Source organism: Dermochelys coriacea, chromosome 9, assembly GCF_009764565.3.
Source record: "Dermochelys coriacea isolate rDerCor1 chromosome 9, rDerCor1.pri.v4, whole genome shotgun sequence".
Taxonomy (NCBI): Eukaryota; Metazoa; Chordata; order Testudines; family Dermochelyidae; genus Dermochelys; species Dermochelys coriacea.
This window is the reverse complement of record NC_050076.1, coordinates 100,893,665-100,908,858: the sequence shown is the minus strand read 5'-3', so window position 1 is coordinate 100,908,858 and position 15,194 is coordinate 100,893,665. Positions and strand designations below refer to the sequence as shown.

The window sequence follows — 15,194 nt, the reverse complement described above, 5'->3', positions numbered from 1 at the left end:
GTCTTCAAGAGATGATCAAAAGATCAGAAGCCTAATTTTATAATTGTTAATAGCTAAACTGGTAAAAATCAACCGCAGAGTAAAACAGCTGCCTACGCCTACAAATGGCTTTTTTCCTCAGCTAATATTCTTTCTTGCTATTGTTCAGAGCCTATTTACGGAATTTTGTACTTTGGTTTCCAAAGGATGAAATCCTCAGCAGCGACGCCCTCTGACTAGAGAGGAAGTATCAGCTGCATTTCCTATGTACGGTTGGGAGTTTTTATAGTTTCTCTCTTTAAATTGCGCATATAACAAAGGAATGAAACATGCTCCTGTGAAAATGGACATAGTCACTATCACAGCTATATTAGAACAGTATGTGGCTTTTCAATGCATTTGGTTCAGAAAAAAAGTTTTCACTAATTTTCTTTATTGTAGCATTTTGGCTTCAAAAACTAATGTATTTGGCTCCTTCCAATGTTACCTCTTCCCCCCACCCCCAAGACAATCACATTCCAAATTCATGTTTCTTCCTTAGAAAAGATCTGAAAATATATAGAGTATTTAAAAAGTAATCCAGTCCACAGAACAGTAAAGGTCTCTTTGCTCTCATCTACAGCACTATGTGGCAGCGAAAACAGCTGGGACTTCACAACGGTGATTTTCTCTCATTTGGAGAATTCTCAACAAAGCATTTTTCCAATGTATTGGTTACACAAAAAGAGCATAAAGACTATTAATTTTCACTACTCTGGACGTTTTTGTTCAGCAAAAATAGAAGAGATTTAACCCTCAGGTATCACATTAATTTACATTATGAACAAATGCCCCATCTTCTCTTGAGTTAGTAAAACACTAGGCAAACAACAAAAGTTAATGGAGCAATTATATAGAGCTCAGTAATGTTGAATTAATCTATAAATAATGTGGAAAATAAAAACCCACCAAATGTTGTGAAAACATTTCACAAAAATATTTTATTTCATAGTTTTCTACCACATATTGCAGAAACAAGTTATGTTTCCACTGAAAAAAGACCAAAATATTACAGAAAGGTATTACACCTTGAATCGCTACAAGTAACTATACAACTTTGGAATTCAACTGTAAGGCATTCATCAGCATGGGTTGCTATCATTGGTTATAAAAGGAAATCTGCTGTAAAATTTACAATGGGAAATTCTAAAACATAACCCAACGGTGATTCTCTGGAGAGAACTATTTTTGCAAGTTCAATATTTTCCTGCTTAACCTTGTAAACTCTAGCAATTAATTCTAGAATTCAGTGCAATTCTATACTCAAGGAGCTTCAAAGGCAAAAATTCATGCTGCCACCTTGAGTTCATGAGTTTGATTCACAACAGATGCAGAAACTATAGCCGTGGTTACACGGTGTTGAGTCACAAGACGTTCCGATCAATTCTTATCGGATAGAATATAAAAGGTAAACATCTCCTCTCACTCAGACACATTTATTGTCTATCTAGTCAGGGTGTGATCCTGAATTCCTTACCCAGATATACCACACTGGTTAGCTCACAGACAACAATGCCAATAGTCTTCACTATACAACACGGAAATTGCTCTACATCATTTCCCCCATACCTAAATAATATTCACAGTGAATTTAGTGACACTGAAAGATGCCAGAATGAAAGCAATTGAAACTTAAGCCCTTGGCCAACACAGCACACTCAGCAGATTTGTAAGCTTCTCCCATCCTACCTGGTCAACATCCCTTACCCTTGACCTGGAGTAGAGAAAGAACCTCAGTCTCCCCCTCCCATTCAGTCCTTGGACTTTCCATTTGAAGTTATGGGAGGCTTTGAATAGTACTTTCCTATGCTGACTCAAATAAATGAACACACGTAATTTATCATCAACTGAAAAGTGTCTCCATATTGTAGAGTTATGTACAGCAAAGTACCATGTCCAAGAAAGAAAAGGTGTATGCCATAGGAAAATTTATATATAGTATCAACCTTGTTGTAAAAACAGACACTTTCAAACTGTCCAAATAAGTATAACTGTTTGTAATTTATTTATAACCTCCCTCTGAAACTTGGAAAACAAGATGTTCCCTTATTAATATTTTTTCCTCTCTCTCTCTCTCACACACACACACACACACACACACACACACACACAGGTTTATCAAAGGGTGGAATACATTTAAGGGAGTTTTGGTTGTTTGGTTTTTGTTTAAGAAAAAGGAGTATAGAAGCAAATTCTAGGATTGCTGTATCTTAATATTGTCCTTGTAAGTAAAAGCAATTTGAATGATCACTTCCCTTAAAGAATACGATTTGTGTTGCCGCCAATATTATATTTGCACTTTTAAGAAAGTCTACTGGATATTTCAAGAGGCTTTTAAAAATTTCTGTCACTTGTAGCATGATTCGAACTTGTCTACCTTGCTTTTTATCTTAAATAGCTTTCAGTCTGGTTTAGCAGGCACTTTGTAAAAAGGTAGATGGGAAGAGAATTCCACTGCATGATTAAGAGTTGATATTAGATTTTCCAGTCTCTTGGAAAAAACTTTACATTTCATTTGAAATCACTGGTATTTGTTGTTATACACGATCGCCTTACGAGGTTCCTCCAACAAGTCAGATTCAATTAAAAAAAGAATGCTTAACTACTCCAAAGTGTTTTATGTAAGGCGATGGAAGTAATCATTGAATGGTTTTCATTTAACGTTTGAAAGTAATGCACAAATCTAATTTTAAAATTCTTATACAAGATATATAAGAAATTTGTTGAAGAATTCCTTCAGAAATAGTACTCTAGGAGTTCAAAGTAACATATACACTGTTTGCACAGCATCTACCATAGTGGGGTCCTGGCCCATCACTGGGAGTCTTAGGTGCTATCACAATATAAATTGCTAGTAGTGAAAGCCCGACTTTCACACAGTGAAGTCATGTGTGTAAAAATGCTTAAAACGGCTGAAATCTTAAAAGTTGAACTGGAACAGACCACAAAACCCAGTGACAACTAAACCTGAGGATAATCTAAACAAAAGAGTTCTCAGCCATGCTGATAGCAGTTTCTATCACTGCATACTACCTCAACAGACATTTTAGGCTTCAGAGTAATGCAAAGAGTGGTATTTCGGAAATCTTAATATACAAATAATTTTGTTTCAAGCAGTCATTTTAATTGCCACTTGTGCCTGTTAAATGGAATCTAAGTCAGGGGTTCAAAGGGAATACAAGAAGCTAACTGGACAACGTCAGATATTTGAATTTGAATTACTAGGCAATGGATACTCTACTGCCATGCAGCCAATATCCCTATAATATGACACCATTCAACTCAGACTCATTCAGCCTCTACCTTCCATTTCCAGACATGTAGGACCTGAGCCAGCAAAGTAGTTAAGCATGGGCTTAACTTCAAGTTCATGCCTAAGTGCTTTGCTGAACTGGGACCATTGTGAGCAATGGCACTCCAACACCTGCCAACCAGGCTCAACCTGGTAGGAGAGTAAGTATCAAACTTAGCTCACCGCAGACACTTTGGTAACGACATCTCTTGCCACTGCCAGGCCTTGGGCAAAAGTGCGGGCAGCCACAAATGCTCGTGTCACTTGTAGTTTTAGTTTCCGTGGTACATCTCCAAATGGCTTCAACTGCTCTGTGTACTTGCTCACGCATTCGAGGTATTCATCGGTGAAATGGTACTGTGGGTTCACTAATCGAAACATACGTTCCAGGAGACGCGCCCAGAAGTCATTGAGCATCTCTTCCAGGTTTACATTTCCACCCACATAGTAGCGCTTCAGCTCTATGAAGAGATCCTTAAAAAGTTCAGAGTTCTGCATGTATAAACGACCATATGTCCGCAAAAACATGTCATTCAAGGATTTCTCTGCATTTTCAAGCAATTCTTTGAAGAATTCTGGAAAAAAGATAAATGAAAACATAGTAAACAATTTCAGGTTAATCATTTTCACAGTTATACAAGCTTTTCAAATATTTCCTTCAATAATTCAACAGACAGTAACACAAATTAAATTGAAAGCTAAGAGCTCTCACTGGAACATCACTTAAGTGCTGAAAGCTCTCCTTTAGAGATACTCTTATTTTTCATAATTTTTTATTCATATCTGATAAATAAAAAGGACAGATCCCAAGACATGGATGACTGAAATCCCTTTCTATGCATAACCAAATAAGAGAAAAAGTCAGCAAACTGGAAAAAGACTGCAGTTTCCTTTTAAAAAGTTGTTTTGAAACACGGATTATCATGAAGTGTGTACACACACACACACACACACACACACACACACACACAAAATGGATGTCCATAATAACTGGTTTTTACATTTCAGTATTGCTAACCCCAAATGTTTAAAAAATAAATAAATCACAAGTCAGGCTGCAAAAATAATGAGATTCTTTAAGTAAGGTTTTCTTAAACTAAATTCATTTGGGGCTCTTTCATTGCCTGCCTATTCTGAGGTTGTAAGCTCTTTAAGGCCCAGATTTTGATTGTGGCTTTTACATGCTACCGTAATGCAAAAAATAATGCATTTACACAAGTTGGAATTGGCAGAAGAGTTAAAGGCTACACCCTCTACGCTTACAAAGAGTGCCAGGGGATTTTTAACCGCAGCAAATGGATAGGACCTTTTGTTTCATCTCATCCAAAAGCCAGCCTCTCCCGCAGTTCAGCGTCTCTAGGCAGCATATAGATCCACAGGCTCAAAAGAGAGTGCATCATCTACTGAATCACCATAATCACTTCCTAGGTGTTCCGTACGGGCCTCTCATTCAAGTCCTGTTCAGGACCGATGCGGCTTAGCATGTGAGACGTACCAGGATGCCTGTATTGCTGAACCCATTATTTAACCTTTGGAGAGCTTCAATTTTTTTTTTTTTTAATAACAAGCTCCGCACCATGGTATCCGAGAACCTATAATTTGCTGTAAGCCTTACAGCGTGTGTTCTCTTCCCAATTCTAACTTGGGTTGAGTGGAGGGGTGCCCCTCACACTTAGTGGCACTAATCTCAGAATGCCTGGAGAAGCCTCCGTTTCACTTAAGATGAAGCGTTACATAAAAATAATCCATGCTATAAAATTTGTATATATGGCATATGGGCTAATTACAACATACAGCTATTGCGACCAACCAAAAGCAAATCTGTTCCTGCATAAGTGGCGAGACAGTTTGAATAAAAGGAAAACATGCCATTTATTAGGTCTGATTAAAGAGTGACATCACTGCAAACTGTTTGCCTCCAAAGTCTGAACAGGATATGTTGGGGGGCGGGGGGGGGAAGTGAAGGGTGAAAATCTATTTGTTTTTGGCCATTATGAGACAATATTGCATTTTACATGGAGTCTATGATAATTTGATAGGGGTCCAAAATCTACTTTTCCTCTCCTTACTATGAGGACTGATTAAAATGAAGACTCTGATATTTTACTCACCTGCCAAAAATAATTTTACTCGCCCCAAGCAAATGGGCAAAGGAGTTTGCAAAGTTGACGAAGAAAACCTCAAATCTCTACTAAAAATAGCTAAATATGGGACATGAGTTTGAATCCTAACTTCAAGATGGACTCTGGCTGCACTGATTTTTGCCCTAAACTCAAACAGTATCAAAGGGCACATCTTCACTAACCACCTTAAAGCGCTACCACGGCAGAGCTTTAACGTGGCTGTGTAGTCGCGCGTGACTGCTGGGAGAGAGCTCTCCAAGCGCTATAAAAATTAAAACAAAAAACACACCTCGACAAGGGGCATAGCTACCAGCGCTGGTGCACTGTCTAAACTGCCACTTTACAGCACTGAAACTTGCAGTGCTCAGGGGGGTGTTTCTTCACCGAGAAAGTTGCAGCGTTGTAAAGTGGCAGTGTAGACAAGGCCTTAGATACCTTTGGAACTCTTGGGTGTGGTTCAACCAGTTTCCCTTAATACTATATGTAAAAAGCACAAGGAACCTTATTCTTTAACATACGCTGGATATTTGTAATACTGACCTATGCTTTTTGGTGACTCACATTCAATAAATAATTTTTAATAAAACACGCCTCTGCATTTTAATCCCCAAAGGAGTCATGTTTAGAGCCAGAAGTTGTTAGAAGGAGAAAAAAAAAAAAATCTTTGGCCCGGTTTGAATTTAAACGCTGTTAAAATGTATCAAGTATGCTGAAGTTCAAATTTTAGTCTTCAAAGTGCTCCAGTACAAACAAAGACTAACACACAGAGAACATTTTCTGGGAAAACTGAAACATTCTTTGAGTTCCTTATTAGCAAAGTCATGGGGCTTGGTGGTTGACATAGCTGTATATAATGTAGCCTCTTAGGAGTACAAGAGAAATGATCCAGTGAAGAGGAGATTGATTTCAAAAACCCGACATGTCCTCTGTCCAATATCAGCAGGACTCTCTACTTTAGTTCCCATGACTGGCATTTCCTGTCTAGGAAGATTTTTTAGTTGAGTTTATACTATAGAGATTAGCTTGGTGGTGTATATTAATTTCTAATTCACTTAATCATTCTGAAAGCTTACTTCCTCCTTTCCTTCAGATTTTTTCAGAGCCTTTAAAACCATCAGATAGGTTGTTTATTCAAATGCGCTTGAACTGGGCACAGAGCTAACATTTATCAAGAAATGCTTCAGAAAGGATTTGATTCTGAAATGACACTTCTGTTAAAAACCATTAAATGTTTCCAACTGTCAATCACATGAGCATGTAGAGGATTGTTCTGAACCAGAAAAAAAAAAATCTTAAGTGATGAATTCATACCAACTTGGCCTATTTATTCTCCTGCTCAAACTCATTTTATTTCTCACACTCCAAATTGATACCGGGTTTCTTTAGAATTTTTTCAAGTCTTGTTTTATCAGGGTATGTGGCAGTTCAGCTCCCTAGAAACATGCATTGATTTCCACTTGGGGGAGAATCTGTGAGATTTTGTTTCCAGGTATATCCATTAGTATGAGAAACAATCACAGTTAGTAGCAAACGTCTGCATATTTGCAACCTTCCAAATAGTAACCTTCCCTTGGCCAAGAAAAGACGAAGAAGGGAAATGAGAGCATCCCCACACTAAAAGTAGTAAATTTCCAAATACCAACCAGTCCCATTGCTCAATGACTGCCTGAGTCTCTAGCAGATAACACAGAGGTACCATGGTCTATACGTAGCACAAGACAACGGCCACTTCACTTCACCTCCCTAAAAAGGCCTCATGATCATCATCTTGGGATATACTCAGTGACCTTAAAACATGACAACAACTCTGGAAAAAAATGGCCTTGAGAGACCTATTGAAATTTCAACAGATACTTGGGATGCTAAGTTGCCCATGTATAGTTAATGGACTCCCTCACAATTAAAAGGCATTAACAAGAAAAAAGATCAAAGCAACACATGTCATATATTAAGATATGTGAATCCCGGATTAAGTGGCTAGTCTTGCAAAACAAAGGGCTCTGCAGCCAAAAATAATAAATCCCAGGCATGCTGTAGTATCTGATTACATATATATTTAGAGTGCTGGTTGCACATTAGAAATTTGGGCAGCATAAGCTGGTTTAAAGGCATTGGGACTCATACAAGCAGCTTTGATGACACTGGACTAGTTAGATATTAATCCTGCCTCTTGTAGAAACAAGCTATTCACTGATTAACAAACTACAACATAACCTAGAGTTAACCTTGCAACCTTGAGAAAAGAAATGGCAGGTTCCACTCTTCAATCTTGACTGTTTGCTCGGGAAAATAAATTACCACCTTTCGTTTGGGTTAGAAATTGACTTGTTCTCAAACAAAACCTAAATACAAAGGATTACTTTCTCATTTTACAGCATTGTAAACGCATGTTTTACAGCTGTGGTGCAAGCAATCTGTACTCATTAAATTATCACATTGACAGACTTCCTGTGAAAGGCTGTCAAATGCAAACATTTTTCATGGAGAACAAATCATTCTTTGCTGCTCTCTCAGAAAGTCTGCTATTCAATGAGATGTCGGGCTCTCTTTTTTTTTCCCCCCTATAAATTAAATAAGAGTTTATCCCTCTCCACCTATAAATTGGCAAAAACAGAGAGTACAATATTGGTGGGAATTTTAAAAGTGAAGAGGCAATGTCCCATTTTCTACCCAAGCTAACTGCTACAAGGGGAGAGGAAGAGCAGAATTTTACATTGCAAACGCTTACGTTACTCTAACAATCTTTTTAAGGAATAAGCTCACATCCAGTCTCTGCAATCCAGAAGCTAGTTTGCTGTCTCCCTGTGCTCTGAGGTATGTGCAATGCTTTGAGAGATGACTGGATTTAACTCTTTTCAGTGAAGGGAGTTATCACTTCCAGCTTGCTCTTTTTATTCTTCATCCACGTCACTAACTTCCACTTCTGCTCCCTCAAGTGCTGTTGCGTGCACAGCTTGGGCATAGATCTGCTCTGGAATAGGGTCTTAGCCACAGGAGTAGCTCCACCAGCACAAACTTCTAATGTAGATGACTGCACTAGTGTGAACTGTGACTTGCACGTGTGCAGCTCGGAACAGAGGTGATCTGCTCGTGAAAACAAGTTACATCAATGCAACGCATCTACACTAGGGCTTAGCACCAGTGCAGCTGTATCAGTGGCTACAGCCCTAATGGAGACAAGACATTACTTTGAAACAGTTCTTTAGACGCAATCCCACTACAAACCGCGATGGCTAGTTAGCCCGGGCAAGCGAGGTCCATTCCAACCCCGAATTCCCAAAAGTTACAAAAGACATTGTGCATGTTTTCTTTGATTTAATTGATAAATGTCTACAGAGTTAAGGACACATGGTGATTTGATTTAAATGTCAAACTCACTCTCTCCGGTAGCGAAACACGGTGTCAGAAAGTTTGCAGAATGTAGTGCTGCACGAGGCTCAAATCCTGGTATAGCGAATAGTGCCTCAAGAAGCTGCCTTGTTACCATGGCAATTGACCACGCACAAGAGTCTGTGAGGGTGTTGCTGAGGGAACCACTGCTCAGTGAGGCCATGGCAGGATTGCAGGAGTTAAGCCCAAACTGCAGGGGGTAGGAATGGGGCCTGTGCCCTGTGCCTTCCCAGCCCCCTCCCTCACTTGGCGATGCCCTTGAGTGTGTGTCAATAGCCACGGAGGAGGCCCGGGCCCAATTCATGCTCTACTCCTGTGCTGGCCTGGGCAGCAACACTGGCAGTGGGTTCTCTGGTTCCCAAGTCCACCTGCTGCGGCTTCATTATCAAGAAGGTAATAGCTTTTTAATTATACATTGGGCAGGGGTGGAAATAACTATTTTGCAATTTGTGCCTCGCCTGTCAAAAAGGTCACAAGCGACCACTATTGCAAACCATCTAAAATATGAATGAACAGCAGTCTTGATCACTATACATGTATTCACTATGCACAATGCCCATGGATTTACTGACTGATATAACCTATGGGAAAGCATGTGATTGCACTGTCAATAGAGCTTAACTACAACGCACACCATCAATCAAAGTAGTGACTTTCAGGTTTTTAAAACACTCACCTATAGATTTATTTCAGGCTAAATTCTCCTAGTTGCACAATTTACTTAACAAATCAACTTAGCTGTTGCCTCCTGATGCAAATACTGCTTTAAAAATTAAAGATAAGATGGCATAGTGAAGCGAAAGGGTATTTGGTTTGCTGGAACTGCAGCATTACTGCCAATCAGGCACTGATATAGTGCTACTAGGACCATTGTCTGACATACCGCAGCTGTGCTGGTATAGGCCAGCAGGGATTTGTTCGTGATGGGCAAAGGCCCAAAAAGGCTGCCTTTAAATAAATAAATAAATAAATAAATAAATAAATAAAATAAATAAATAAATAAATAAATAAAAGCTTTTGCTTTTAAGTAAAGAAAACTGAGACATATCAACCCTGGATAACTAGAGAAATGGTAACATCTCAAAAGTCAATAGACTAAAAGTTTCGAAGGAGAATGGATTTATAGATTGTTTAGAACTCCAGCTTCTGTTTGTTTTCATTAGCATCTATTTAAATTTCTGTGACTAATTTCAGTGACTAACATTTGGGGAAGGTTCTCCGAGACATCCTGAAGCAGCAAGGAAGACCAGACTTGACATTTCTGAAGTAAAAAATAAATTATGTTTTTAAACCAGCCTTTCAAATCTGCCTTTACACACTGTAAGGAAGAACAGGAAAATGTATCCATTTACTTGAAAATGGATTTCTTCAATGAATAAGGTCTAAAGATCCATTACAATGGGTATGGCAGCCCACTTACTGCTTGAGGGCAGAACCAGACCCGACAGAAGGAAATGCCCCCATCTCCTGAAGTTCCCTCCAAATGAGAATTTTCACAGCCCAGGTAATTCAAATATACTTTCCTGAATTACAGATTGTGTTAAATACTCTTGGGGCAGGGCGCATGGAGAAAACAGTATCTTCCACTGCAGAGCATGGTAAATTCCACTTACGCACAGCAACAAACTCAACTCCTTTGATGTCATCAATTTCCACATCTATTTTTGGATGACCCATTTGTCTCCAGGGTGGGCAGTATCTGTGGATCTCATTACTGAAAGAAAGGAAGTTTTCAGGTAAGTAAGGATACATATTCTTCTTCTTCCTGCGAAGATTCACAGATCTGTTACAGTGGGATGGGATTTTCATTGTGATGTGCCTCCAGGGTGAGAAACAGGATTATCCATTAAATAGGAATGTCCAGAACAAGGTAGATTATATATGAATATTACTTCCATCTTCCTCTTGGCATTAAGACATACAGAAGACTTCTGCCAAGACAAAGAAAGTGGCATTGGCTAAAACTGGATAACTAGGATGCAGAATCTGGTGAACTAAAGGCCACTGAGTAGATCCTCAATACAGGAGACAAGCTTTCTCTGCCCTGCGCTCATCAGTCCAAAAGGAGGAATATTCCGGTAGAAGAAGTTCTGTTTGTTGAGCTGTCTTTTGGGGTCCATGGAAGCAACAATGACTTCACCTCATGTAGCGAGGCGCACGCTGGGCCCCTCTGGTTTCGGCCCCTGTTGCCCTCTCCCATCAGTCAGGAACACCTCAGCTTGATTCAACATCAGTGTTCTTTATTTACAATTGTTTTCCCAACATCACTTTCCACCTATGTATGGGTTTGGCAGCAAACTTTGCCAAGTGCAGGCCTGGTCAGCAACAGACCAGAAAGCTCCCACCTCCCTCTGTGCCTGGCCTCTCTCTTCCCCCCTTCCTCTGGCCTCCTCCCAGCCTTTATAGCCCTGGCTAATGAGGCTGGCAGGTGCTGCCCATTAACAGGCAGACATAGGGCTATCCAACCAGCCCCAATCCATTTCCTTTGATTGGGGCTGGAGTGGCAGAGGCTGATTAAGTGCTTCTCACTCAGCCCCCTGCCACACCCCAATATTCACTTTAAATCTGTCTGGTCTCATGTGGGGATTTGGTCTTGCAATTACAGACCACCTCCTCTGGGAGACAGAAACATCCAGCAATCCAGTGTGAGGTTAATTGAGCCTGAGAGCCATAGCCTCTTCAGCCAGAAAGGCACAAACAGGATTATCGCTGCTCCCCTCTTCCTATCTTGCATATGGTGCTGGGGAGCAGTGGAGAAGGTGGGACGACATATAGCAGGGATCTCTCCGAGCTTTGCAAGAGGTCATTCACCACTTCGCATCCTGGGTCCAGACACAGAGAGGGACTGCAGGGCCCTGTGTTTCGTGTTGCCAGAAACAAAAGAGGTTGATCACTGTCAGTTTCAGCTACTGCTAACTTTTAAACATCCTTTTAGCTATTCCTTTCCTTTCCGAAGGCCTGTTAAAGCCGATTGCTGAATCCAAGCACCAAAAACACAAAAGTCATCCAGTTCTACACAAACTTCCTCATGCGAGTAATCCCACTGACTTCATGGGGACTAACTCAAGCAGGTACGGATTTGCCGGTCTGACCCAAAGGAAAGATAAATAGTGCTCAGAAGGGCCCACTCAAATGGCTTATGACACAACAGTAGAAGAAAAACTGAAGAAATGACATCCTTCCAGTGAGAGAGTTTAAATGGGACAGATCCAGTTCCCCAAAAAAGGATTTTCTTCTTCCTAAAAAGCCCCATTTATAACCTAGAAATTTAAGAGTGTAATACAGATACAATCGTTTTGCCCCCAATGTTCTAATCATCAGGAATAAATGTTACAGAAACCATCTGCTATTTAAGTTACAGGAGCTTACCTCTGCTTGGCACATAGTAGTTCTTGCATTTGAACCACACTTTCCAGTCAAGGATTTCAAAGCACTTTAAAATCCATTAATGAATTAGGTTTCACCACACCTGAGGAAGGTCTTACCCCCATTTTATGTAAGGGAAATTGAGGCACCAAAAGTGAAGTGTCTTGCCCAAGGTCACAAAGGGACTGATAAATATTTTGCGAGGAGAGTGTGGGCAAATTCATTCATTGGATGTGTGCTTTGTTCAATTTGGGTTACTCCAAAGAAGGACAAAAAGCCAACTCGCTGCACTTTTATATTTGCAAAGACCTTTGAACATGCTAAGTTTTATATACACCAGATACTAAGGATTGTGTGTTTTAGGGCCATGTTTTCAACTGGCCTTCTTTGCATATTCAAGTTAATTGTGTGAAGAAATACAAGCAAGACGTATAATTACTCAATGCACATTAAAACATAGGGCTTGAGCATGCAAAGTGGATACACTCTATTTTTATGGGCACAATTAATGAACACTTTAGACAATGGGCACCCCGTGCTTAGGGTGTATTTTTAACATGCTGTACCAAGTACCCTGAATTAAGGATGTAATGTCATCTCTAAACCCTTAATTTTCTGGCTTTTATGGGTGATTATACTTTCTGGGTACAGAATAGCATTGCCACATATTTTTTAATATATACAGACAACCTGTGCTCCCATTTTGTGTGTGTGTGTGTCTCTCTCTCCCTCTCTTTCTAAGATGAAGCATGGATTTTCAAATGCACTCTCTTAGCCTAACTCTGCTCCCACGGAAGTCACCCTATTTTACTGCTAAGAGTTTTTTATTTTTTAACCACACAGTGTCTTTGTGCTGTTCTCAAAGGTGCATTTGGGGATCAGGCTCCACCCTGTAGCTGGCTCTACAATATGAAATAACGATGCAGAGTTTGAGCCAGACAGATAAATGGAATTTGGAGAAAAGACACAAATGCTCCACAGCTCTGGTTTCACCTCTAAAGCAAACAATCCAGAGCTATGCCACATTCTAACCTTCCCCCCAAAAAAGAGTGCCTCATTACTTCTAATATGCATTCACTTCCTTTATTGCATTTGCCACATTTGTAATTTCCACCAAGGAAAAAACAAACTGTAGTTTAATGACCTTTTGCCAAACGTGTTGAGAATGTGATGAATACATAGTGTTAACACATTTATTGAATATGAAGTCGGGAAGGGAGGGCAAGGCAGAGAGCTGTTTCTCCGTCCTGTTTTCAAACATGTGTTAGCACTTACCGACATGGGAAGAGCTCTTCCACACAGTTCGAAGAAATTTAGGCTTAATTCATACCAGTATCACAGCAAGAGCCTTTGTGATGGGCAAACCTCAAAAGAGCAGGGAGGCAGAGCTTAGAAAAGCAACCAGAAGTTCACTTAATTATTGAAAGGTCGCAGGGCAACAAAAATTGTGCTAGAAACCTCCTAAGGAACGACCGTCCTGAGATTTCTGGCACTTTCCGTTTCTGGTGGGTCCAGTGTTTGGGTACATCTGCCTCCAGCTGAAACCCTAGCGAGCACAGAAGAGCTGAACAGCAGTTCACAATGACAAGAGTCAAGCAAGACCCAGCTCGTTGAAGGTTTAGTGGAAAGGGAAGAGAAAGCACAGAGCTGAGTTACGTTCTGATTTGAGGAGCAATTGTGCCACAGCAGTTGCTGTGAGGGAGAGTATGATGGGATTAAACATTGGCCTTAAAGTTATGAGACGAGTACCAGCGAAAGTGCTGCAGCGGGGGGTCATCTCCTCTCCAGACCTGTCGTCTTCTGTCCAAACGACAATCTCAACCTGCCTCTCCAGTCAGCTCCAGGGCAACACAGCTGAAACGCCCACTTCCCACAACCCACTATCCTCTCTCAATCACTCTGGGTAACACCAACACTGAGCTTCTCGCTCAGGCCAGTACCCCGGGCCTCCTCTTCAACTCCAACCTTTCCTCTCTAGCTCCTCCCATCCACGCTGTAGCTACATCTTTCAGATTCTTTCCACGCAACATCTCTGGACACGGCCTTTCCTATCCAGTCACACAGCTAACACCCACCCAGGCTCTCATCTTGAATCTCCGTCACTGCCACATCCTTTTCTCCGGCCTTGACAAATGCCATCCTACCCCACTCTCAGCCATTCAGAATGCTGCTGCAAAGATCCTTTTCCTGGCCCATCGTTTGACCCCATCACCCTCTTTGCCTCCCTCCACTGGCTCTCTATCATATCAAACATAAGCTCCATGTCTGCACTTTCGCCACTCTTCACAGCCTATCCCTCACCCTACCGATCATCTCTCATTACTCCGGCCTCCAATTGGCCCGTGAGGCCAGCTTCCATCACCCACTTGATAAATTTTCAAGCAAGCCCCTTTGCACTTTCTCCCTGGATGCTCCACACTTGGTACACATCCACAAAGCAAACTCATTATCCACCTTCAAATCCTCCTCAAAACTGTCCTTTGCTAAGGCTCCTACAAAAAATTAGACAACAGTTAGGCAGCTGGTGTGCAGACACCATGCTGCCAGTCACACTGACCAATATGGTTTCCTTATACTTCCCTGCCAACTGTCGGCCTAGCCATCTTGTGTTATACTTAGATTGTTAGCAATTTGGGCAGGGACCTTCATTGAGTTGTGTTTACACAGCGCCAAGCACAATAGGATCCTGGTTCCTGCCTGGGGCTTCTAGGAATTTATAAGGGATGGATTATTAAGCCATTGAATTCACAAACTCTCTGTGGGATCCCTCACAATGGCATTTGTTCAACCAACATGGAGGGATGCTGAGTCCAGAAGAATGTATAGGCAACATATTTGTGTGCATAAATATTACCAAAATCTCGCCTTGTTTCTTCTGAGAAAAGGAGAGGGAAGGGGGAAAAGGAAAGTTAATTTTAAACAGACAAACAATGACTCATTGACTGGATTGTATCAATTAGTAACTAAAGACCCTCACATTTCCTGGTGTGTGTAAGACTGCTGTC

The 15,194-nt window shown here is 40.7% G+C and overlaps 1 protein-coding gene across 1 annotated transcript in view; it reads right to left on the bottom strand.

Moving 5' to 3' along the window:
- Positions 1 to 15,194, bottom strand: part of GPC4 (glypican 4) — a 111,829-nt gene that overhangs the window by 30,189 nt on the left and 66,446 nt on the right. Inside the window, exon 3 of the mRNA XM_038417495.2 lies at positions 3,494 to 3,885. Coding sequence (XP_038273423.2) covers positions 3,494 to 3,885 — 392 coding nt within the window. The remainder of the gene's footprint in view (positions 1 to 3,493; positions 3,886 to 15,194) is intronic.